The sequence below is a fragment of the Balearica regulorum genome, chromosome 16, assembly GCF_011004875.1.
Source record: "Balearica regulorum gibbericeps isolate bBalReg1 chromosome 16, bBalReg1.pri, whole genome shotgun sequence".
Lineage (NCBI taxonomy): Eukaryota > Metazoa > Chordata > Aves > Gruiformes > Gruidae > Balearica > Balearica regulorum.
The window spans coordinates 14,634,212-14,658,792 of record NC_046199.1 but is presented as its reverse complement, the minus strand read 5'-3'; the positions used below and the strand labels follow the sequence as shown (position 1 = coordinate 14,658,792).

Genomic DNA, 24,581 nt, shown 5'->3' with positions numbered 1-24,581 from the left:
AGTGAGCTGCTCTGCTCAGAGGAGCACTGCCGTACGCAGGATTGATCGCCTTGTCCAGAAAGTCTCCGTCGCTTGTAAAGGTCCATGGCGTCCGTCTGGCGTGTAACCTGCTCTTGCCTCTCCTGGGAAGACGCTATCACCGAAATGTGGCTGACGTGTTCGGCCGACGAGCCCTGCCCACGTGCAAGCAAAGCAACCTTGGAGACAAATCACAATTACGGTTTTGTGCCTTTTGGCCTTCGGCGTTCCTCGGCATGCTGACTCGGCCGTCAGCAACTGGCACGCGGCTCCAGGGAAAGTCGTTCCTAAAAGTCCTTCTGCAATCGGCTGGTCTGGAACGGATCTCAAACGCTCTGCTCGCGAGGGGCTGCTGGCCCGCCATCGATAGTTCTCACTTCCTGGGCATGCAGGCTGTCTTTCCACCAGAGCTGCCCCGTGAGACCGAACCCCAGGAAAAACCGAAGTGCAGTAAAGGAGAAGTAGTCGAGTTAGTTGTAGCTCAGGTTCGGGAGTTCTCGGTGCGGCTGCCAGGGACCTTCGGCCGTGCTTTACCTGCCGAGCAGGATGTCGCGGGGCAGGAGCCGAAGCCTATGTGCTTGTGCAGGTGTTTACACCTTGGTGCAGCCGGGACGACTGTCTCACAAAGTACAGACCCCAGGTGTGGGTGGTAACACGTGAGGTGGTCAGAGGGCCCCTGCAAACAAAAAATTGGACTGGTTGAGACAGCTTTGAAAGGTGCGAGGAATGCTGGCTTCGAAATCCTGAATGGGTATGTTTGTGGCAGTCTTTCTTGCATCAAGCACTGAGCAGCCCCTGCAGGACGTAGTATTCTTGTGTTCATTGCATTTCTAAAAGAGGAAACACAGGACCACGTAGCAAAACAGAAGGGTTAGACTTCTGCCTGCGGTTAGTTGCAACAAGTTTGATACAGAGATCAAGGAAAATTCCACTTGCAGACAGACTTTTTTCTCTCGCTTGTAGAGGCTAACAGGGTTTTTCTGTTTTGCTTCTGTTCTTTTTAATCTTATCTGTTGTCACAGAAATTCTCTTTCATAAGAATCTTTTTCACGAATTCCTAAACGCTTGTAGGAGTAGAGCTGTCAGATGGGCTTCCTGGAGACGTAGTTCCTAGCACAGGGTGACTGTGCAAAGCTGAAGCCTCTTCATCCCCCCGCAACTAACTGTATTGCTCAAAGTGACGCCGCTGGTGGATGACAACAATGGATGAAGACCGAAGAATCGACAGAACTGCAAAGGTACGTCTGGCTTTTTGAGTACAGCGTATAAGCAATTAAGTAAAAAGGGTCCAAGAGTAGGGTTTGGTGTTTGAATTCAGCCTGATGCTTGGTGATGTTGGAAGCGTTTGGTATTCTCACCTCGAGGTGGATGAAGGGCTCTTTGCGATGCTCGTGCACCTCCTGTCCCCCGGCGCGTCTTCCTGTGACAAAACTATTAACTGGAAGAAGCGTCTTCTTGGGGAGGACTGTGAATAAAGCAGGATTCCCAAATAGCAAATGCCTGTGAATATGTATTTATTATTTCACAAATGTGTTTAATTTCAAGGTTCCACCTGTACTGCTCCCTGTAGTAACATCTGAGACGTGGTTATGTTGTCAGAGACTGGCGGTGGCAGTCCAGGTGACCTGTTGCATGATAGATAATTTCCCTGCATTACACACAAAAGAAGAAATTTTTTTATAGAAGTACTGTATTTGTTTCTTTTGAAATTCTGGAACTACTTTATACAGTTTTTTACATTTATTTGTGTATTCGTATTGCATCTAGTATAATTTTCTATATATGCATAGATAAAATAACCTGCTGCAGCTGTAAGGGTTAGAGAATGCTGAAGTCTTGATTCAAAGTCAGCGCCTTCATTGTCCTACCGTCTGCAAGCCGAGCATGCAGTGTCATGGAAGTATTATTTTCATCCTGGATTACGATCTCAGTGTTTACTGTAAATAAACTGCCTCCTGGAAACTTGATACAAAATATGGTGGGGGAAAAAGCGCCGTACTAGCTCGATGAGTCATTTTTTGGTACTCAGAATTTTCCATTGAGGCGTGTAAAGATAAGAGGACTATTTTTCACGTTAAGTCGTCAGAAATTGATGCAGGACATTTTCAATTTCTACACAGAGAAGAGAGTTTCTATTTCTAGGTACAATATTTTCAGTTTTCTTAAATGATTGCCAACGGCTCAGTAAATGCGATGGCAGCAAGCTGATCTCTTCTGCTGTGAGCTCTTTACGCACAGCCATAGCACACCCAGTCACCTTCGGCTGAGTAACAACCGAAAGGCAAATTTATTTCTCCTGTATCATTTACGAACTGTTCATAATGTTCCTACCACCCCGGCAGTACTCTTCGTTATATTATTTGAATGTTATACTTAATACGAAGGTACTGAGGATGTGGGTTCTGTACTGCCTGGACTTCTTGAAGCACCGCGTGCCAACCGTCCGTAGCCCTGAAGTGACAGGCAGCCTTTGCGGAAAACGGCTCCCGAGAAGGAATTCAGCCCAGGAGCGCAGCCAGGGAAGTGATGTAACATCTTTCTTCTTGCATATGCACCTGTGACATCATCTGCACAGGAAACGTTGCGCCTCTCAGCACGACGCGCTGCGCTTGGGAAATAGTTCCCGTACTGCGTGACGACGTTTTCCGTGCGGTTGCCGAAGGAAAAATAGGAGGGTTTTAAAACAGGCGTTAAGCTGACCTGAAGTTTGTCTCTCCTTCCAAAACACCCAGCTCACGTATCCCCGCCTGGCCCACAAACACGCGCGTGAGGAACGACGTGAGATTTGTTTCCGCGGGCTCCGCTGCGGACGCGTGCCCCTACAGCCCCGGCTGCCGCCCCCCAGGCTCCATCTCAGACCCCCGGGAGCAAAGACGTGCTTCAAAATGGGATTTGCCAGAGCTAATACGTTGAGCCAGGAGTTGCCAGAGCTAATACGTTGAGGCAGGAGTTAGTTGGACAGCCACGGGGAAGCACTGGGGAGAGGGGTGCAGTCTCTCTTTTCCTGGCCTCGCACAAGAAATTTGGGGCTCCTGGGGGGAGCGGCCGGGTGGAAGGGGGCTCGGTGCCCAGCCTTCCTGGGGAAGCCTGAGAGGTAAAACTTAGTGCTGTCATGGGCAAAACAGTCAGACCCAGGGAATTTTCAGCTCATTTAATTTATGGCACCTTTGCACAAGCTTCTAATCACCGATTCGAGTGATTGAGAAAGAATAAACCATGAACAGCCGAGCGCTGAAGCAAGCACCTTTCCTCCCCTCCTCAGCCTCAACTTGCCTTGGTTTTGGGGGGACAGGGGGGTGTGCTCAGTCCGCCCCAGTCCCGTCAAGGAGGTGGCGGTGGCGCAGGACGGGGCCGGGGGAAGAGCGCCCTGGCTGCCGCTGCTGCTCCCGTTATCGCCCCAGTTCTTCCACCCCTCCGTCCTGCCCCATTTGACTGTATGGGAAAGGTGGTGTGTGGCTTTGGTGCTTCTATTTCTGGATTATTTCAGACGCTGGGAGTACCTGAAAAATTCCAGGGTAGTAAGTGAACGGTGGGAAGGAGCAGGGAAGGGGAAGGGATTCAGATGAGCTGCTTTGTGCCAGGAATTCTCTCTCAGGCGGACAGCTGCGTTAGCTGCTTGTCTGCTCCTAGTCCCAGCCCAGAGGTGTAGATTTTGTTGAGAAAACATTTTCAATTCACTTTCTATCTAAGATGCACGGCTTTTCTAGTTACATGACTGTGGGTTTGGGAGTGAGCGTCTTAATTTCATCTTGAAGCTACAGTGGAAAGAGGAAGGAAAAGGCTTTTGCCAGAGAAAACGCAGCGTGTACAAAGGCAAAACCAGTAAAAATTTGCAAACCCCAAGATATTCACAAGTACAAAGCTGTAAGACGTCTGCGTTTGTATAAGCATAATCTGGGCAGAGCTATTGCTCAGCAAATAGCAACTATGAGTAATTTTAAATAACATTATTTAATAATATTGAAAATTTTTTATTTTAATAATCAAGGAAACAAAGCCTTTCGGCTGCAGTTAATGTTTAGCTTTCCTCCCCAGGTTTTCTGACTCTGAGGAGTGAGATTGTTTTGCAGGGATTTCTAGAACTACAAAGGAGATCTGTTCAGTTTTCTGGAGACCTGCATATGAATATTTCAAAGAACATCAAACCACTTTTAAGTACCTAAAAAAAAAAAAAAAAAAAAAAAATCAGGAGTAAAAAATGATGCTGTAAAAGGTGCAAAAATGCTTCAAAATCCAGTCCTCCCTTTGTGGTCCATCCCCAGCGCCCCGCGTTTTCCTGCCAAGAGGCAGTTGCAAAGCAGAGAAGACGTTTCCCGGGGGTCTCTGCAGGGGGGACATCTGTGCGTCCAGCCGCAGCAGCTGCAGGCCACTCGCACCCTGGAGATCATTTTGCTGCGTAATTAGCTCCCTTCGCTCCCGAGAGCTGCTTCTCCTCTGGGGTTCCCAGCGAAGGCGGCAGGAGTGGAAGGAGGTTGGGCGTTTGCTCCGCAGGCTTCCAGCCAGAGCCGCCGGTGCTCCTGCCCGGCCCCAACCTGGAGAGAAAGGGCTGGAGGGGGAGATCACATCCTCATCCTGCTCCTCCTCCTCCTCGGGTGATGGAGTAACAGGGAAACAGGAGACGACAAAATGAAGGTCAGTGTAAGTATTAGTTTATTTTATTCCTGTTGCAATTAGTGTAATGGCTTTGCTGGTTTCGTTTGTAGTGGAAGTGTATATAGCGTCAAATCTGCACGTCCGGGACCGCTTCCCAGAGCTTGCTCTTGGTCCCGTTCGCACGTTACTAACGGAGCACGTGGACTTTATTTTGAAAATACAATCCAAGTTACGCTGAAAGCAATGCTTTGTCAAGAACAACAGGACGGTTAAGAAGGGTAAGGGTTTGTGCCATGCATAGCAGGCGATAATACGCCTTATTTAAAAAGTTACCATAAATTACCCTGGCTCGCTACCAGGATATCCCTCACCGTCCGTATTTCCTTGGAAATAATGAGCTTAAATGATTAACACTCGAGTTATACATCATCTCAAAAAAGATTATTTTATTTGACACCGATTACTAGAAAAAGGGTAATGGAAATGTTGTCACAACTTGAGTCACTCTGATGAAGAAAATGTCAAGTAATTTCGATATGAGTTCCGTGAGCCTGGGAAAGCCTCCGGGCTCCGGGGGGACAGCTGGGCACGTCCCGCAGCGCTCTGCAGGGAGAACTGAAGCTCAAAAGAGGAAAGGAGCGGCGGCAGCGCTCGTTTTTGGGAACTGCTGCTCTCACCGGGGCAGGCGAAAAACCATCCGCTTCTCTTCCCAAAGAGACCTTAAAATTTCAGCTAAATGCAATTTTGTCGGAAAGGGTGGTCTGACAGCAGAGTGAACGTTTTTGGGCGGGAGGCAGCGGCAGCCTTGGGGAGTTGGGGGGTTGCTGCTGATTCATTACGAATCAGAGCTGCCGCTCCTGTCGCATCCAGGGCATCGGCCGGAGCTCCGCCGCAGGTCAGACAGGGTGGATGTGGGGACGGCATCCTGTCACCTTGGGCACCCAGGAGGAAGAGTATCCCGCAGTCACCGCAAATGAAAAATGGGCAACTTGCTCCGGACGACCTGTCCTGAGAATTTCTTGCCTCTTCCCCGGGCAGGCAGAGGAAGGAGAGCGAGGACCCCACTGTAACTTTTAAGTATCTGTTGCTTAAAGGCAGAAGGAGAAAATTCGCACTTGTCGGAACTTTCTGTATCTTTAAATCCCTGTTTGGAAATACATGCTGTAGTAAAATGCAATTAAGGCACTAAAAGGTTAGAAAAGTCAAAAAAGTAAAGTCATTTGGTGCATATGCGGCAAAAAACTTTGGATAGTAGGAGGAACCAAAACCCACAAATACAGGCGTATTCCGTTTTTTTAAATTTCAGGAAATGACAGTTTATTTTTCCTTGAATTTGGGCATAAGACCACACATGCAAAAATGCTACAAATGGGAATGAAAATCCTGATCGTGCTGAAAGCAGCGGGGCTTTTCTGTCAGTTTTAACACAGCTGGAATTTGATTAACTACTTTGGTGGAGAAAAGAGAATTTGGGGAAAATGAACAGATCCAGCTTGTCATTCCCGCCCCTGCAGCGCTGACTCATGTGAAGCTGCACAACTTCCACCTAAGTGGTTCTGCCTGAAGCTTAAAAAACGCTTGTTCTTTATTTTATCAGAAACTCGCTTGACCATTCAGAACTTAAAACCTGACGCTTAGCACCTGGTTCCACCCTCCAAAAATCAGTTAACCCTTCGAAGAGGCGATAAGAGCAAGTCCTGACATCCATTCCCTGTTGAAGCTTGTACAAAAAGATCTGAAACATCTGCCTGTATGGCCAGAACACTTATTTTTCCAAAACACGCAAACAAAACAAAAAACACAGTAGAAGGACCTTCTGCAAGTCACGGGAAACGTTGCACCCCCGGTGGGAGGTGCAGAGCCCACGGCTAGAGGGAAGGCACACGCGTGTCCATGAGGTCGATGTTCGTTCTTCTGCGTCCGTTGGCCACGTGAACGTTCTCTACCGTTACCTGAATTGGGCAAAACCTGCTCGGCGTGGTCTGCCCCGCAGAAGGCACCGCTCGGGAAGGGAGTTCCCAGCGGGACCGTTTATCTCTCCAGCTCTGCTGGGAGGTGAAGAGCTGAACGGGGAGCAGTTCCGTAAACATGTCAGAGGGTGTCATTGATGGATGAGCATAACTGTTTAGCAAACACAACCCACTGCCTTCAGTTCTATCTTTTCCTTCTGCTCAAATATTTTAAGTCTCATTTTCCTGCAGTAAAAGTGCTCACAGATTTTTTTAATGTGCAAAATGCAGCTGAGAAATACTAATCTCCTTCCACAAAAGCTCCCACGATTAAAACGATCTCCTTTTTTTAGATTATGTCAATAGGTTTTTTAATAAGCAAATTTAAGACAACAGATGAAAAATATTTTTTTCAATTATTTGAAATGCTGTGAAGGACTACAGCACCTACGTATCACGTGAAATAGTATGTAGTAGTGAATTGGAGTTTCCAAACAGAAACTGTGTGGGACAAGGGGAGTACTGAAATTATTTTGGCTGACTTGCAGGCAAGATGCTCAAATTATCATTTGATGATCCTGAAGGATTTTTCTAGCAACATTTGCATTTATTTTATGAGGGTGGGATCTTTCTGTTGCGTAGTACTATCAGCTGAGATGGGGACTGGGACAAGGGAGGGATCTTGGCAGCAGCGGGGGGGTTTGCCTTAGCCCACATGTCAGTCTGCGTGAGTACTCCCAATCTGAGGTTATAGAATTTTATATTCTAGAATTGTACAACTTTCTGCAATTATCAGCTTGACTGACTCGTAATTAACATTTTCCCTCTCGCCATTAATAAACCCGAGTTAACAGCTTTCATGCTGAAGACTCCCAGGGGCTGTTAGGTTTTGTAGCGGGAGCGGTGCTGGGTAAGGATGCGCAAACCAGGAAGATGTAAAAAGTCTGGTTTGTAGGGAGAGTTCCCATCTCAACGTCTGATCTACAATAAAAGGAGAGGCATTTCCAGCTCTGCGAGGATCTTGCATCGCTGTCACGAGGTCATGGACTCTGTGTGGGCAGAGCACCGTCTCAGGAAGAGGTTGCTGAGGACACAACCTCTGTTTTCTAGGTCTGTGCTCTGTCATCGGCGTGTTAAAGTCTGCTCAGGGGAGCAGAGCAACAGCGCTGTCGGCCGAGGTGCTTTCTCACGGGGCGATGAACTGGCTTTTACCGTGCTCTTTGTCTTAGGAGATTATTTTTTTCAGGGCTGCTGACGGGGAAGAAGCAACAAATGTCCAAGAAGGAAAAACACTTTGATCTCATCTCTGTTGCATTAGTACTTATTGCGTGATGGTTATTGTAGGGATACATTAACGAGATAGCATAAAATAACCAAGGACTATACACAGCTGGCCTAGATGGCATTTTGGGGATGATAGCGTTAGACAGCCGGTTTCCGCTCCTCTGGTAATACAGAAAAAACGCAGATCCCAGTGGCTCAAAGCACAGCTTCCTCCTGGCTAAGCATCCCGTAAGGCCTCTGCGATCCTGGGAATGCGGCGCTTGTTTACAGTTAACGGCAGGTCAGAGATGCTTCTGCTTACACGACGGAGAGGGGCTGCCACAGTGATTCTTTACATGTGTCCTAGACAGCTGGAAGCGTAGATAGGGCCTGATTTCTGACAAATTGCCCCACATGAGCTGAGCTGGAGCCCGTCCTGCAGCTACCCTCACTCCCGTGCCCGGAGATAGGCTGGGTAGACCTTGGCTGGCTGTGCTGTTGGACCAAGCACTCGCCTGCCATAAAGCTCCTGTAACTGGTCTGCAAAATTGCTCCTACTGTTATTGGGATCACAAAATCAATGGGCTGGGATGAGTGCTCTTACAAGTGTCTCCAAAAAATGAGATTTCTTTGGAAAGCAAATTGGAACAGCTTTGGCATCTGGTGGCTTCTCAGTATCTCGCTCCGTTTCTGACCACGAGCAGACGGAGCCCGTGGGACGCTGCGCTGCAGAGCCGGCTGTGGGCTGGAGGCCGGTCAGGCATGAGAGCGGTGGTTCCTTACCCGACCGCGCAGCGCTTTGGTTTACTCAGCATGGCCATACCCTCTTTGTGGGAGTATTGCTAGGTGCCTCATTTCAGCAGAACACAGATATAACCAACCCAGCTTCCACAACTGACCAGCTCAGTGGCCCCAGCGGGTTTTTTTCTAGTGCCGTGGGATTCAGTACCACCTCAAACTCCACTAAACATCAGCCAACCCAGAGCAGCAATTTGCCGCCAGACCTGCAGCGCTTCCCAGTACCCAAGCCAGCTAGTTCAATGCTTGCGTTTAAATATACCCTATAAAATAACCACAGACATCAGCCGGCGATGCTAGGCGTTGCTGCGGGTTTGTTACAGTTTGCTTTACCGGGATTAAGCTGATCTTCAGCATCCTGGGCTAATGCCTACTGAATCCAGAGCTGGAACTCCTAAAAACTAACGGAGCTCATACGAACAGTGCTGCCTACGTTCCTGTGGCGCTAACACTGCAAAAAAGCAACGTTTCACAGGTCTCTCCGGTGTGAGCAGGTCCTGAGAGCCTGGGTGAGCAACCGGAATGCTTGGAAAGGAAACAAGAAAAAAGCTTCGGTCCTGGCCATAGGGGAGTAAAGGAGAACAGAGCAAAATAAAAAGGCAGACCTCTTTGTCCTGTTGTTTTTACACCTTGTGAAAATGTTCCTGCTTCGGTGTTTTGGGGGAGATTAGAATTCAGCAGAAATCAGTTGCTTCAGTGGTGTGGTGCTGCTTCTATTGGGTTTTCAGTGTATTGCTGTGACTTTCTGCCAGGCTGCGGGCACTGAAATACACAGAAGAGTCTGTTCAGGGAAGATGTTGGTGGGTTTTTGTTTTGTCTGAGTGGTTTGGAAATTTATTTTTTTTTTTGCATCCTCATATTGCACTGCAACAAGAGGCTCTCTGTTGAAACAGTTTTGTGTGGGACCTTCCTGTAGTTTGCTAGTTACAAATTACTAATATACTCCCTGTTACACATCTTTCTACCTTTTATAAATTCCTTCAGAGACTAGTTCCAAGCCAAAAGGACAAGAAATCTTCATTAAAATACCTTCCGAAGTTTCTCTACCCTTTTTAAAATGCACTGCAAAAATGTCACCAAGGGCTGCAAGCAAGATTTGCTCTCCAACTCTATAGTACTGACCGTGTGTCCCGAAACTTGAAGTTTAATTTAGCACTGCCTTAGATGGAAGAACCTTTGCTTTTCTTCTTTTTTTTTTTTTTTTTTTTTTTTTTTTTCTTTTTCCTCTCTCCTGTTTGAGAGCTCTGCTGACCTGCAGAGGTCTGACCATCTTCCAGTTCATTCATGTTCATAGTCTGGAGGTTGGGGCCTGTCTCCATCACTTCTCTATTTAAAGTCTTAAATGTTTTGGTTCCAGCCCTGTGGATGGAATATGAGATGATCTATGAACAAATTTCTTGTTCTAGCTAGGTCCAGTTTCCCAAAGCATCCTATGATTTCTTTGAATCCCCTGCTTGGCTTGCAACTGAGATGATCTCAGAGGTTCCTGGGTATTGGTGTTGCCTACAGATGCAAGCCCATGGGCCATAATTTGAGCTCCACAAATCGGTCACCACCTTTCAGCGTGTGAACCACCACGTTCTGCTTTGAATTGGCAGCTCGCTGTGGGCTACTCGCCCTTGGGTGTTTGCACAGCTTTACTGGCAAACCCAAAGGAACGCCTGCCGCGCTTCAAGCAAAGAGACCCCTCTGCCGGAAAGGTTTGTGACTGTCATGGTGCAAGTTCACAATTTAACTTTTCATTCAGTGTGGGTTTCATTAATTGAAGAATTAGGTCCAATAACATGTTTAGTATGCTGGTTCCGCAAGAAAGAATTAGCTGGGGAAATGTCAACATTCAGATGCTTTTTAAAAACATACTGTGAGCCCAAGTTTCCTCTTATTTGTACTGGTGCAACTAGGAAGGATGGGCTTGTTGTCTGGTGCACTAGAGAGGGGCTCAGTTCCTGAGTTCAGGCTTCCTGGCTCCGCCACCGATTTCCTGTGTGCGCCTGGACGAGGCTCTTCACGTTTCAGCTTGCAAAAGGGCGACAGCGTCCCTCCGCCCATCCCCTGCAGCCCTGAGGACGCGGGTCCGTCTTTCAGACAGCGCCCAGCAAGAAGGGATCGAATGTTAAGCCAGATCTAGAAGTGTTGCTGATGAATAATAGGCAAAGTTGGTTGTTTCTCGGTTTTTACAATTGCAACCCGCCCTGGGTGGGATTCCTGGAGGTCTGACTTCAGCACAGGTGGTTCCGAGCATTTGGCATTGTCCAAAGAGAAAGCGGGCTCCACGTTCAAGGCAAGGGGACGGCTTTAACCAGGCTGTGGCACGAGGTAAATGGGACTGTTGTCCAGCCCCGGCAGCTGCTGATGGCCAAGCCCATGTACGATAAAAAGGCCATTGTTCATGGCCGCCCTGACGAAGAGATGCGTGCTGCTAACAACGGGCCACTCTCATCAGCTGAGCTGACAGATTGGTTTGCTGCTGCTGCAACTTCGAGCCGGCTGTTGCTTTAGAGCAAATGCTCCGGACAAAAATACAAGGCATCACGTTTCCTATTTGGGTACTATCTCTTTGGACATTACTTGCGCTTTCTGATAAGACACTAACGCTGAAACGCAGCCAGTGTCCCGCTGACTGGGAAGCACTCGGTCGTGTTTTAAAGCTGAAAGCAAATGGTATTTCGTCCCGAAAAACCACGACGTCCGCAGCTCGCTCTACCCTTTGCACAAACGCTTCGGATGAATAAAGCTACCTGCTGCTGTCATTTTAACTGACATTTTGTAATGAGTAAGCAAATGCCCGAAATAAATATGCTAAAAATAAAATGTAGTGACCTACACATGACTGCCAGAAATCTATAGGCTTCAGCCGAGACAGGTAGGGCTGCCAGTGGTGAAGGAGCTGGGAAATAGGAGAATTTCCTATCTAACAGATTTCCTGTGATCCTAGGAAAGTCACTTGCTCTGTTCTTCCTTGGTTTCCCACCTAAAAAAAAAAAAGACATTAAGAGCATTCTATGAAGATGCTGAAAGATATACTGGAGCCAGAAGTATTCAGATACAGGTGACGTCTGTGTGACGGAGAGAAACGCAGACGCTGTTTCAGGTGCGCTTACCTGAGGACAAGCTCACAAACGCAGCGCCCGGCCGCGAAGGCTTACAGCCAGCACGGAGCCATTGGGCTGGCGCTGCTGTCTGCATGGGGAGACCTGCCCTGCGCTAACGTACCCACGAGTCGTTAGGGGAGACCTGCCCTGCGCTAACGTACCCACGAGTCGTTAGGGGAGACCTGCCCTGCGCTAACGTACCCACGAGTCGTTAGCCTGGATCCGACTCTCTGGTCCTGGGTGGACATGGAGACGGCGGCTGGGGTCTGGGACTTCACAAGCACGGCAGCCCACCGCTGCTCTCCAGCAGCGTTCCTGGCACTGGTGTTACCACCGGGCACTTGCCAACCCCTTAGCACTGATGTTACTGAGACGTCTGTCTTCATGGGCCTCTGAGAAAAGACAAAGTTTGAAAGAAAATAAGCAAGGCTGAGTTTTTCCTTCCCCCCCCCCGCCCCAGGTAAGAAATAATTAGCTTTTTTCATATGCATTTGAAGTCCTCAGATAAATTGGGCAGCAGGCAGGAAGGCGTGAGTTTTATTTTTGGATGGATGATGCATTTTCTCTGCAGCTTCTGAGAAAGAACTCATAGAATGCCAGCGGGAAAAACTACCTATTTTTCATACAGGGATGTTCACAAGTAATAATTCTAAGTAACGAACATTAGCAGTGCTCTTCAAGAGCCTCAGGGGGAAAAGGTGGTGAAGAAACATACTGCAGTATTATTATTAGCTACTTCTTTACTGTGCTGAACACAGTGGACACAGGCTGCAAACATTTAACTCTCTGAAACCAACGCTCTAAGAAATGTTTAATGTGAAAATGGGTGGACCTGAATTAAATTGAAGTTAAAGTGGCGATAAACAGCAAACGAGGAACTAATGAACATTTCTGCTGGTGTAACAGCCCAATGCCAATGTTTTTTCCCCTCTCCAGAACACCTTGGCGAAGGCGCTATACGATAACAAAGCGGAGTGCTCAGATGAGCTGGCCTTCCGCAAAGGAGACATCCTGACGGTTCTGGACCAAAACGTCATTGGCAGCGAGGGCTGGTGGAAATGCTCCCTCCACGGCAGGCAGGGCTTGGCCCCCGCTAACCGCCTCCAGCTCCTCGCTGCCTCCCAGGCTGTCCTGCCGCCTCCTTCCACCCCGAGCGACTCCGCAGAGCCGCCAGCGGGCCAACAGAACATCTACCAGGTTCCCTCCGTCCCCAAGCCGACCGTGCTGTCGTCTGCCTATGAGAAGATGGAGGGGTGGGTTAAATCCCCAGCGAAGGTCCCTGCCCTGCCCGCCCAAGCAATATATCAGGTACCTGCCTTGGCTGCACAGCTGCTCAGCGAAAGGACCCAAAGCTCAACGAACCAGGTAAGGATATAAGCAGCTATAAAAGTAACAAATGGTATTGTTAAACCGATCATGGGGAGTGGGGGAAATAAGAAAGGCTATTGGGCTAGGCATTTCAGTGGAATTTGCAGCAAAGCCGTTCTAATAAATGGTGTTTAGGAAACTCCCATCAATTCTACCACAGTTTATAGCATTATGTGGGAAATGCTGCTCTGGGCAACAGATCAGAGTCTCTATCTTCTGTAGTCCCTCACTTTTTTGACAGTTTAAAGCAGCTGTAAAATAAGGCAGGAAGAATATACCATTTGTTTGGAAGAATCTAGAAATTATTTACAAACCTACCCCAAACTTAAAATAACAAGACACAGAACTTTCTGCTCTGATGGCCCACAGCATACAGAGTCCTCTGGGCACACGAGGGGTCTCTGTGTCCCTCTGCACAGGAAGACGATTCACAATTAAAAATAAAAAAAATCACCCTTTGCTGTGTGATTGCTGCCTTTGGTCTAGTTTCTATTTCCAGCGCCACACTCAGAGTGCTGCTGCCACTCTCTGCTGCTGCTCAAGGTTCTGGCTGCACTTGCACGAAGTAGCAGCACCTACTTTCACACGCTGGAGGGTACAGGGTCTGGTTGGGTGGCCTGAATCATTTTCTCTCCCAGCTCATTTTTGCCACTGCAGAGACAGTGCCCAGAGCGTGCGGGATGAGAGCAGCCACCAGTGCCCCCGGTTACGGAGGGGAATTGCAAACCCAGCGTTGCAGAGTTCCACTGCAGCTGCCTGGCCTCGCCTCCTCTTTCTCCCTGCTCCTTGTGTTTGGCATTCACATGAAACATGAACGTGGAATTTGACTAAATGTTGCATCAAGTGTCTTAACGTGAAAAACTTGGGCTTTCTTCAGCATAGAATGAACAAGGAACCTTTTGTAATAAAAGGTAAATAGTGCAGGTGGGGAGTGAGCTCAAGTGCAAGTTTTTGTTCAGTCCCCTGAGCTCTTCAGCCCTGGGTAGCTCTTTATTCTGTGTAAGAAAATCACGTTAGAAACGTTAATTGGAAAAGGAAAGAAATTCAGCCCTGAACTATATAGCTTTTTAGGCTGATTTAATGATCATTTGAGTTATGGGGCTCAGTCAGCCACCTTTCCCACGGTGCCAAAAGACAAGTCATGGAAAGCGAGGTGCTGGTTCCTTCCGAGTGGCCAACGGGTGCTGGAAAACAGACAACCTTGGTACATCTCTGGTGACTGAAACCTAATTTTCAGTGCTGCAGCTGCACATCCCGCCTTTGTGTTCAGTTACCATAACTGCAAGCTCAAACTAATAGCTACAAAAGACCCTTTAGCACTTGCCATGATCTGATTTCTCCACATTCTTAACCTTAAGGAAGGCATTTGCAAATCGAATGCAAAATTGCTACAAATTTTCCACGTTGTGCCAGCAAATCGGGCTGAAAAATGCCATCTATTGTTCAGTGTCTGAATGAATGGCCCAACAGAAGAGCACCTTGGCTATTCCTGTCTCTCATTTCAGGAGTTTATACACCTAAGCCTTGTTTACTCTAACAGAGAAAGAAAAAAAAAGAAAAGTGTGCTAGCCTGCTTTTATTATTCAGAAGCTCAGATCTGCCCGAGCTGCCTCTTGCACAACGTCACAGCTGTTGCCACACCAGCTGTACGGCGGCGCTCACCAGCCTTGCACAGATGCACGGGGGCTCAACAGCCTGCGCGAGCGCAGGAGGAACCGCAGCGCTCCAGACCGCCCCGCGTAGATCCTATGGGACAACTGGCAAAGTTCCTGGCGTGCTCAGCTGTCCTCTGAGCAGCTGGGTAAAGCCACTGTAAGTCTTTGAGAGAGCTGACTGAAAGCAATAACCCAAACCAAAACCCCTGTGTGCTTTCCCCCTGCAGAAAAGCCCCCTCACCTCTGCCCAATGCGCAGGGCACCTTCTTGCTCTACCGGGACTGAAAGTACTTTAAAACATAGTCAGATGTGATACTCAGTGAGTTTCCTTTTTGCTGTACACTGAGTAAGATTTGTCCATCTGAAACCAGCCCTGGGTTAAGGACACCACTTGACACTACTTCTCTCTCACCCCTTCTACTCAGGAAAGTCTCTTCTTTTCTGCCTCTGTCTGCAAGCAGGATGGGCTGAGGGGATTTCTGTTCACTCATCATGCCCCTTCCTCAGATGAGAGCTAAGAGCAAGCAGTTGAAAAGCCGGAGTCTTGTTCCTCTACTGTATTTCTCCGAAATTTAGTCACTCAACACTCACTTACATGATGGAGAACACTACCTCCAATTTGAAGTAATTTACTGTAACACAGTGGTGTTTCTGTGGGTCAGCAGTTTACAACACCCCATTTATAAACCAGCTGCGGAAAGCCAGGCTAAACCCACGCTAAACAAACAAAACTCTGCGGTTTCAGGTTGATTTTTAAAAAGTCCTTTCCCAACATTCATATTTTGGCCTCTTAACTAATTGTCCCTCAGATTTGGTCATCGCTCTTAAACTGATGTTTTAAGCAAACAGGAGGATTAGTCTGTAGTTGACCTACACAATGCAATTCCCCTATCAGTCGTCTCTGTTGATGGAGCCGGACAGGTCATGGAGGTAACTGTGTTTACTCCTACCAAAAAAGTTGGTCTTTCATACCCGCAGAGACACGCACCTCAGCCTGGACCTCACCCCCACTGAATATGGCTTGACCTACTGGCTCTGTGAGCCTGGAGAAGTAGAAATTCCCCCGCTTTCTTTTTTTAGGTGGTTCTGCTTTTGGGTAGACTAAAGATTTAAGTGATAACTGAAGCTGGATTTTCTCCAAATCTTTTCCCTCCCTTGGTCAGAAAGGCAGCTCATTTTTGATTTGTATGTGCCAATTCTTATCTGAAATAAAGCAAAAATGCTGGCAAAGGAGAATTACGGGAGAAAAAATATCATGCCTGCTTGTAAGGTCAGCTCCTGTCTGTCACCATCAGTGAAAAGCTGAAAGGTTTTTAATCACTTAAGAGTGATTACTCTAATGGTGGCCTACTCAACTCGTTGAGTTTTCAAAGATGTCCTGAGCTTACTGCTCACTGCAGCTTTCTCATTATTGGGTTTTTTTCCCCCTAAAAGCACCTGCTTACTCTCCCGAGAGCATGCCGGGCTTCCGTCCCAAATATCAGGAGTGAAGTGTATGATGTTCCATCCACACAGCGCCGGGAGGCCCTACTCACGCAGGTGAGTCCTGCCATGGTCCCCCCATGCAGCTGGAACCCTGTAGGACCTCAGAATAGATTTTAAGGTAAATGCTTACAGTGTTTCCCTGTTTGCTTGTTGCAAAATTTGGCAGAAAACCATATACTTTTAGGGAAGTTCAAAACTTAGAGCAGCTTTCTTTTGAATTTGTTAGACATTTTGAGAAATATGTCTCAAATTTGGACATTTCTAATAAACACTTTCAGTTTTACCATTACTGAGTCCAGGGCACAGATGAATTCTCGGTATCGGTGTACCCCTCTCTGCCTCGGTGTATCCATCAGGGAACATGCTTTGTCTCTGTGTCGTTCGATGGGGAAGATTTCAGAGTTTTTACAGAAGAGTCACTAGTGCACATACAAAAAGAAATTAAATGTCACCCACTCCACTCGCCTCCTGGGCGACAAAATCCAAGGGATTAGATCACGTAACCATGATGCATCCAGGGTAAGGGCAACACACCGACGGCACCTACCACTGAAGCGTCCTGTTATGTGATCTCGCTCTTGATAGCATCCTCCCCCGGGCAGAGCGAGTGTTGTCACATTCCCTCTGCCTCGCTGCAGCCGTGCAGGTGACCAGGCTGGGACAGACGCCAGGCCCCACAGCCCATCACCTGCCACACGAAGGTGTGTGTGGGACGGGAGCACGTCCACGGAGCCTCCCCACGCATCGTGCCCTCCCTGGCAGCGCAGGGTTGAGCCCACTCTAATTCATTTATTACCAAGTTACCCACAAACTGCTTGGCAGTACCCGCTTTGTGTAAGTGGGGGGATCCCTGCCCAGACCCAAAGCCAGGCGTGTAGGTGGCGGCTGCCCTGCACCACCTAGTGCCGGCCGCCCTCCCGTGCAGCTCCTGCACCAATCCCTCAGCTCCTGCACCAATCCCCCAGCTCCCGCAGCAATCCCTCAGCTCCCGCAGCAATCCCCCAGCTCCTGCACCAATCCCCCAGCTCCCGCACCAATCCCTCAGCTCCTGCACCAATCCCCCAGCTCCCGCAGCAATCCCCCAGCTCCCGCACCAATACCCCAGCTCCCGCACCAATCCCCCAGCTCCTGCACCAATCCCCCAGCTCCCGCACCAATCCCTCAGCTCCTGCACCAATCCCTCAGCTCCCGCACCAATCCCCCAGCTCCTGCACCAATCCCTCAGCTCCCGCACCAATCCCCCAGCTCCCACAGCAATCCCCCAGCTCCTGCACCAATCCCCCAGCTCCTGCACCAATCCCCCAGCTCCCGCAGCAATCCCCCAGCTCCTGCACCAATCCCTCAGCTCCTGCACCAATCCCTCAGCTCCTGCACCAATCCCTCAGCTCCTGCACCAATCCCCCAGCTCCCGCAGCAATCCCTCAGCTCTCCCGCAGCAATCCCTCAGCTCTCCCGCAGCAATCCCTCAGCTCCTGCACCAATCCCTCAGCTCTCCCGCACCAATCCCGCAGCTCCCGCAGCAATCCCGCAGCTCCCCTGCAGCTCTCCCACAGTGCTCCTGCAGCAATCCCACAGGTTGAGTTTGACCCACACCGTCCAAACCAGGTGCTGAGGCCCAAAAGCCTTTGACTCCACCAAAGTCTTCAGCAGGCTCTGCAAAGGATGGAAGCCAACCTGTTCTGTTTCCCTTTGCCCAGAGCGGTGCCACTCCGCCCACCGCACGAAAGGGCTCTGTGCCGCTCAGATCCACCGAGGGTTTCCAGGAAGAGCAGAAGCAGCTTTACAAGATCCCATCCAGCCCAGAAAAGGCAGGAGCTGTTCTCCAGACAGACTCACCGGTGGGCCAGGTAGGTAAGACGTGTGGGACGGGCGAATAATCTCTCATTACGACGATGCTGGGCACATGTGCTGAACCTCCCTTGAGGTGAGCTCCCAGGCGATAAGACCAGCAGACCCTCAGTGCAGTACTTCGTCCTTCACGTTAAAGGGAGAGCTACTGCCTGGCTCCTGGATAGCGGGGGACCTGCCAGGACTAGGACTACTACTGCATTTGCATTTGCTTATTAGACTGCAGGCAACAAGTTCTCATCTTTTCTCCTTAGGACAAAGTGAAAAGCAAATTCAATACCCTACGTTCTTAAAAGTCTAATTGTTCGTATTGTTTAAGCATACAGAAACTACCTGCTCCCATGCAGCACCCTCCCACCACCTTTTTTGGGAGTGGAGCACACCTGGCTTTGGGGACACCCTTGGGGTGGTCAGGCTTCCCATCTCTTCCCACTGCTTGACAAGCACCACCCTTGGCTGATGTGAAATTTCAGAGTAAATAAAATGCCTCAGTGGAGACTCTGCATTAGTTGAGTGCCAAATATTTCAGGTTTCCTGAACGGTTTCAGTACCCAGTAGAATTTAGTCAGGCTCCTTAGCACACATTCCCTGGGCTGGGCTGTGGCACCTCAGGGCACAGGGAATCAATCTGAGGCTTCCTGCTTTTATGGCTTTAAAGAGAAGTGCCGTAGGGTCAGGGCTGCCCCATGACTGAGAAGCCAGCCTTGCACAGGGTGCGTTCGGCAGTGACAGCAGGACCGGTGCTGCCCAGAACCAGGGCACTGGCCTGTGAGCAATTGCTCGTTGAAGCTGGCGTTCCCGACGTCTTCGTGGCTGTTAACAATTGTACCAACCAGCTGCAGCTGCCTGGGAGCAGATTTCCTTTTGCAGACACGGTTTATCGCTGCTTCTAAAATCACATTTTCTTAGAACTCTTTGTTCAGGGGCAATTTGGAAAATTCAGGCTTTGGTCTGAAATGCCCTTATCTGCACTCCCCCTGTCACACATGTCTTCTGCAGATGGGGAAGCCTGACCTGGCCAGTTCTTTCTAAAATTTTTATGACATAGTGGTTCCTTCAGCTGTTTCTTGTTGCTGCACACTTCTACAGCTCCTTCCACTCCCTCGTGCTTGTGCTTTGTGCTTGTAGGGCATCCAGGCACAATCTGTCCCAAAGTACCTATTAGGCTTAGTCTGGATTTTCTTGCACAAGAAGCGTGCATTTTCCAGCTCAGAGACTTCAGCTGTGCACAAATATTTTTTTAAGGCATTGGGAAAGAGCCATATCTGACCTAGCAAACCTATATCAAGTAAAAAATCAAACTCATTGCAGTTGTTTGAGAACAGCCAGTTGTATCTGTTGGTGATTTATTTTTTTGTCAGGGTATACATATGAATGTGGGTGAGGATACTGGAAAATCAAGTGTTTTCTTACACAGAGGCTGATGAAAGCTTACCTCCTTCAGCCTGTAAAACCGAGTTTGACGTTACCCACTAATAAACTGGCATTTCGCTCTTCTCGTAGCCCTTTCAGAGAACTATGACAGCTTCCCACCCCAAAGGAGCCAGGGAAGAGCCCACAGATCTCCCTGGCTGGGGTCACTGCTGTGTGATTTAATCGCATGTGTGCAAAATATGTTAACCTTGGTATGTGCAGCTTGAGCATTTTATAAAGAAAATAAAAATGACAGGCTGGCGTTTTCATAGTGCAGTTCCATTGACATTGCTGGAGTTGCATATATTTACAGGCTTTGAGAATTCAGCTTTGGTTCTTAGCTCTTGTTTTAAAAACACTGTTGATGAATCCTGTGTGCTCTGTTGCAGCTATATGATGTCCCTCCCAAAAGAGAAACTGATGGTTCAAAAAATGAATCTCAGAAAAAGTTCTGGGGCCATTACAATACCTTGCCAAATCCTCGAAAGTCAGAATGGATTTATGATATTCCAGTATCACCTGAAAAACCAGGGTTAAAACAAAAGCCTTCTGGCCATTCCAGGTTGAACGAGAACCAGGTGCTGTACGATATACCACCAGCCAGGTACAAGGGGCTAACAGCAAATACCGAAGCCAAAGTTGTAAATCCACAATTATATGATATTCCACCAACACAACGGAAATTGACATTTCCAGATATCCACCTCTACGATGTTCCATCCTCACGGGACGTGCTCCTTTTGCCACAAAACGGTAGCTGTGATGTATCCCCAGCTCTCCCGGCTCCAAAGGCTGAGAATCAGATTTCTGAAGGGAACGTTTATGATATTCCAAAAGGTTTGCCCACTGCTTCGCAGTCCAAGAAACAGATGGAAAAAACCAGCGATAGTTCTGGAGACGAAGCATGCAGTGCTCCTCCACAGCTCTCAAGAGATGCCAAATTAGAACAAGACAGGTTTTCTGTTTCTAGTGTGGAGAGCAGAAGCAGCACGCTCTCTACGTCCTCAAACTCTTCTGCCGAGTCGTCTTCTACATCATCGTCAGAACAGCCTGCCAAAGCAATTAGACTGGCCCTTGATGTAGCCATAGAGACCCTGACCAGATTGCAGCACAGCGTATCCAGCTCAGTTGCGAGTTTAATGATCTTTGTGAGTAGTAAGTGGAGATTACAAGAGCACCTAGAGAAAAGCATTGAAGAAATCCATAGAGCTGTTGATCACATAAAAGTGTCACTGGGGGAATTTCTGGCCTTTGCTCAAGTCATAAAGGTAAATGCCTCTTACCTCACTGATAACAACCTTCAGACCAGAATTAAAAAACAGCTAGAAATCCTTATGAACTCATTCAAAATCTTAACAGAAACAAGAGAAGCTCTAAACAACTGCAACTGGTCACTAGAGGCTTTGGTCCTCAGGAAACCTCAGAACAACCCAGATGATCTTGATCGCTTTGTTATGGTAGCCCGCACAATTCCAGATGATATCAAGCGGTTTGCATCCATCATCATTGCCAACGGAAAGCTTCTCTTCAGAAAGCATGAGAAGGAACAAGAAATGAAGCAATCAAAAGTGAACCCAGAATACAAAATGGCAAAACAAATCACTGTGCCGAGAAGAATAGAAATAGATTCACTTCAAAGAAATACGCCTGACAAATCCAACCAAAGTCAGGTCTCTTCTGAGAAACCAAAAGAGCATGCCACTGAGGACTGTGACTACGTTCAGTTACAGGTCAGTACAACTGGATTTTACCATCTATATTCCTGATTGCTCGCAGATGTTAAACCATTAGTACTATTTTCTCTTTGCACTAGTGCCAAATTGAGTTTGCACTACTTCCTAATTTCCAGTCTTTATGTGAATTCAGGATCCTATTAGAGTGTGAGAATGTAGAATGATCAGTAAGTTTAAATAATAAAGACAACTGGCTGTTGAGAATTTACCCAGGCAGCCAGCACTCAGAAAAAAATGTTAGCTTGCCCGCTGAAATTCATTTGAGAGGCAGCTTTCAGCTGGCAGTCAGCAATTTGTTTCCTCTCTTCTGACTAGTAGTTCTCTCCTTGCCGGTACATTTTGTTTGTTTGACTCTAACACAACTATAACAAGAAATGTTAACTTTGTAACTTCAGGTGTACTGGAAAGCATGCTTAAATTAAACTCTTACTGTGAATTGTCAAATTTATTTATTAGAATAATTTTGGATGTTTGTTAGAATCATTCTCCTTAGAATCACCGAAATGTGTACTAAGAATGTAACTCTCTTGGTTTCACAAAGAAATGCTGGCTCGTCCTAAGAATTTAGGGAATGTGATTTGTTGATGTTGGTTTGTCTTAGATCTTGTAAGATCAGATCCTAAATTTTTAGTAGGCAAAAATCTACAGTTGCTTCTAATAAACATACCATTGTTGTCCCTAACATGAAGGCTGCACAGCAAGGAGTTGTTTCCCTCGAAATAAGAGAAAAGCACATTTATATTTAGTTATTTTATGTAAACCATTTCAACTTTGTTTTCATTTTGAGTTGTAACAGGCACAGAAAATCATTTCAGGCAAAGGAGAGTACAGATTCAAAACCAAAGGTATTTCTAATTTTGAAAATTATTATTTTACAAGGACTTCCAGTCCCTGATTCCTGTGCTTGCTAAAATTCAAAAGCATTTGCATTTGGACACACATATCTATACACAGAGATCTATTTGTTTTCTCATAGTTCATTTTCCCAGAACTAGTTCTTAGAATTACTGCTGAAAATCTGCGCAAAGCATCTATTTTCCTCAAATGTAATGAACCACTCTAGTGTAAAGTCGCACTATTTATTAGCTTGCCGTTGTGTACTGTTCAGGATAAGGCTGTGAGAGTTAGTATTGCACTGGTGTAAGGATTGACACTCGTTATTGTACAGTTTTAATCATTCATAACCCTCATGAAGTCACCACCACTAAAGATCAAGTCTGAGTGTTTTGTACCATCTGAAATCTTGAAGTCCAGACTGTATGAAGGATTGATGTTTAGCCACAGCACTTCCTCCGCTATCTGGTATTAAAATCGTCTCTGGTGAAATTTGTTTAGGGAAAGGGCGATCAGGAGAAAACACCACTTTGAAGTCCAGTGCTTTAGGAAGAGAATTGATTGTAAAAACCTCCTGGGCTGGGCAATTTGGAGACTATTAACTAACAAAACTCCCCGTAAGTGAAGAAGAACGTGAAGAATTATAGAGTAGAGCAAATGCAGGAACAATCGGTGTGCCACCAAGCTAAGTCTATTTTCTTTTTTTTTAATCCTTTTCCAGGTTTTGCCATCTGCAAGAAAGACTGCAATTCAAAGCAAGCAGGACTCTGTAAAGAAGATCGCTCTCCCAGAACACTGTAAGCTGTGTTTCAGTGCACTTCACAAGGCAATCGGTGTATTTACTAACAGTCTGAGCAACAACCAGCCACCTGAAGTCTTCATATCCCACAGCAAATTGATCATCATGGTGGGACAAAAGCTAGTGGATTCTCTCTGCCAGGAAACTCAAGAAAGAGATGCTCGGAACGACATTCTCCACAGCAGCAGCCGGTTTTGCAGCCTCTTGAAGAATCTCGCTGTTGCCACCAAAAATGCTGCAATACAATATCCAAACACAGGTGCCATGAAGGAACTTCAGGATCAAACCGAGGAGCTGTCGAAGTACACACAGCAGTTTAGAGCAATGATAGAATGACAGACACTGCGCTGTTTTTACAGATTCTCCATCGTTACGATTCTGTCTTTGCTCCTTTGGCGTGTGGCAGCCAAGCGGGGCAAATGCAGCTCAGTGACATCGACTTTGTCCACCCTACGAATTCCTGGCGGGCAGTTCCCTGGGTGCTGGTGCAGGGGAAGATCCACACAACAGCAGACGCAAAAGAGGAGTTGTAGAATTAAATCTGTACATCCTTCTCTGTTGTTCAGATCCCGCCTGGAAATGTCGTCATCTTAGTGGCTGGGCAGGAGTGTTTGCTGTGTATTAGAGCAAAGTTATTTTATTATCTGGCTGATGTCTTATTTTTTTATTTTTTATATAGGTCAGATAAATATTTTTTTCCTTTTTTGTCTGTTTGGGTATGTAAAGTCTCTCTTTAAATTTTGCTGCACAACTTTCTGTAAGTTATGATATCCCATCATCAAACTTTACTCAAAATTTGTAATTACAATTTTATTTGTTTTTAACAGCTGCGAAGCTAAGTGTTCTTCATGTACAATGTGATGAACGTGTCACAGGACACACTCTGGCAGGTACTGCGCATAGCCCAGACGTTAACGGGAAATGCTCCAGCTGGTACTTGAGCACAGAGGAAAACTCACTTGCAGGAGTCCTGGCTCCCGGTAAATCTCCGGGGAGCGCACCTCAGCTGTGCTCCGTCACAGCCTGAGCACGGTTCAGAGCATTGCTCCAACCGAAACAGAACTGAGTCCCCAAACGTGCAGAGGCTTTGGACAAGCTCTGTCTGCAAACTGGCAATGTGACACCATTTCTCGCCGGGTACCCGGTGCTGTCCAGGGCGTCTCACAGCATCCTTCACTGCGCTGGGCTGCGAGCTCATCACCGTACCCCGACACTGGGTCTGAAATACAGCAACGGTGAAGGCCCCATTTGTGCGCCTGCGTTATTTGTGGTTTTCCTAATTAATTTATTGTAAAGGTCTTATCTGAAGTCTCAAAGTCTGGCCTCTCTGGGCAACATCGTACCTGTGTCTTTGCCCTGAACACGGACAATGAGTTTTGTGAGTACTTGCAGCTAACCGGCACTGCGCTGGCCCACGCGGCCCGCTCGGCTGTGAGGAACCAGCTCCCTCACCCCGCGCTGCCTTCTTTCCTTCCCCTCGGCAGTCACCGCGTTCTATTCCGTCATTTAAACGTCGACATTTGTCAATACCGTTGTTTGCACAGTTAATGCAGTGACTGCGTTCACGTTGGCTTTGTACTTTTTGTATTAAACTCACTCCTGGACTGAGCGAGTGTCTCCCACCTGCCACCGGCCCCTCCTGCCGCAGCCGCCCGGGGCACGGCGGGCTGAGGGTGGGAAGGGCGAGAAGCGTCTCCTCTGCAGGGGGGCAGCCGGCGGCCCAGCCCCTGGCC

At 47.6% G+C, this 24,581-nt stretch overlaps 1 protein-coding gene and 1 long non-coding RNA gene across 5 annotated transcripts; one reads left to right on the top strand and one right to left on the bottom strand.

Annotated features, from left to right (window-relative positions):
- The first annotated feature begins 643 nt into the window (after window positions 1-643).
- On the top strand, window positions 644-24,454 carry CASS4 (Cas scaffold protein family member 4). 4 transcript variants are annotated; one of them, XM_010312223.2, is made up of 6 exons: window positions 644-1,256; window positions 12,650-13,078; window positions 16,171-16,275; window positions 17,919-18,068; window positions 19,872-21,212; window positions 22,771-24,454. In XM_010312223.2, the coding sequence occupies exons 1-6, from the start codon at window positions 1,212-1,214 to the stop codon at window positions 23,182-23,184; spliced, it is 2,484 nt and encodes an 827-aa protein (XP_010310525.2). In that variant the 5' UTR covers window positions 644-1,211; the 3' UTR covers window positions 23,185-24,454. The 4 variants fall into 4 exon arrangements, with proteins under 4 accessions (XP_010310525.2, XP_075624693.1, XP_075624692.1 ...); XM_075768577.1 differs by lacking the exon at window positions 644-1,256 and adding an exon at window positions 3,581-4,650; XM_075768576.1 differs by lacking the exon at window positions 644-1,256 and adding an exon at window positions 3,581-4,656.
- LOC142604119 (uncharacterized) lies at window positions 12,824-17,216 on the bottom strand. Its single transcript, XR_012838028.1, has 3 exons — window positions 16,506-17,216; window positions 13,026-13,094; window positions 12,824-12,944 (listed from the first exon to the last, which is right to left on the bottom strand). It is a non-coding gene; the product is annotated as an uncharacterized LOC142604119 (long non-coding RNA).
- Window positions 24,455-24,581: the final 127 nt, after the last annotated feature.

Bases quoted from the DNA above. Each gene is read 5' to 3' on its own strand.
- CASS4 (XM_010312223.2), top strand. From the start codon at position 1,212: ATGACAACAATGGATGAAGACCGAAGAATCGACAGAACTGCAAAG. The intron at 13,079-16,170 runs GTAAGGATATAA...TCCCCCTAAAAG, and splicing joins CCCAAAGCTCAACGAACCAG to CACCTGCTTACTCTCCCGAG. The intron at 21,213-22,770 runs GTCAGTACAACT...ATCCTTTTCCAG, and splicing joins GTGACTACGTTCAGTTACAG to GTTTTGCCATCTGCAAGAAA.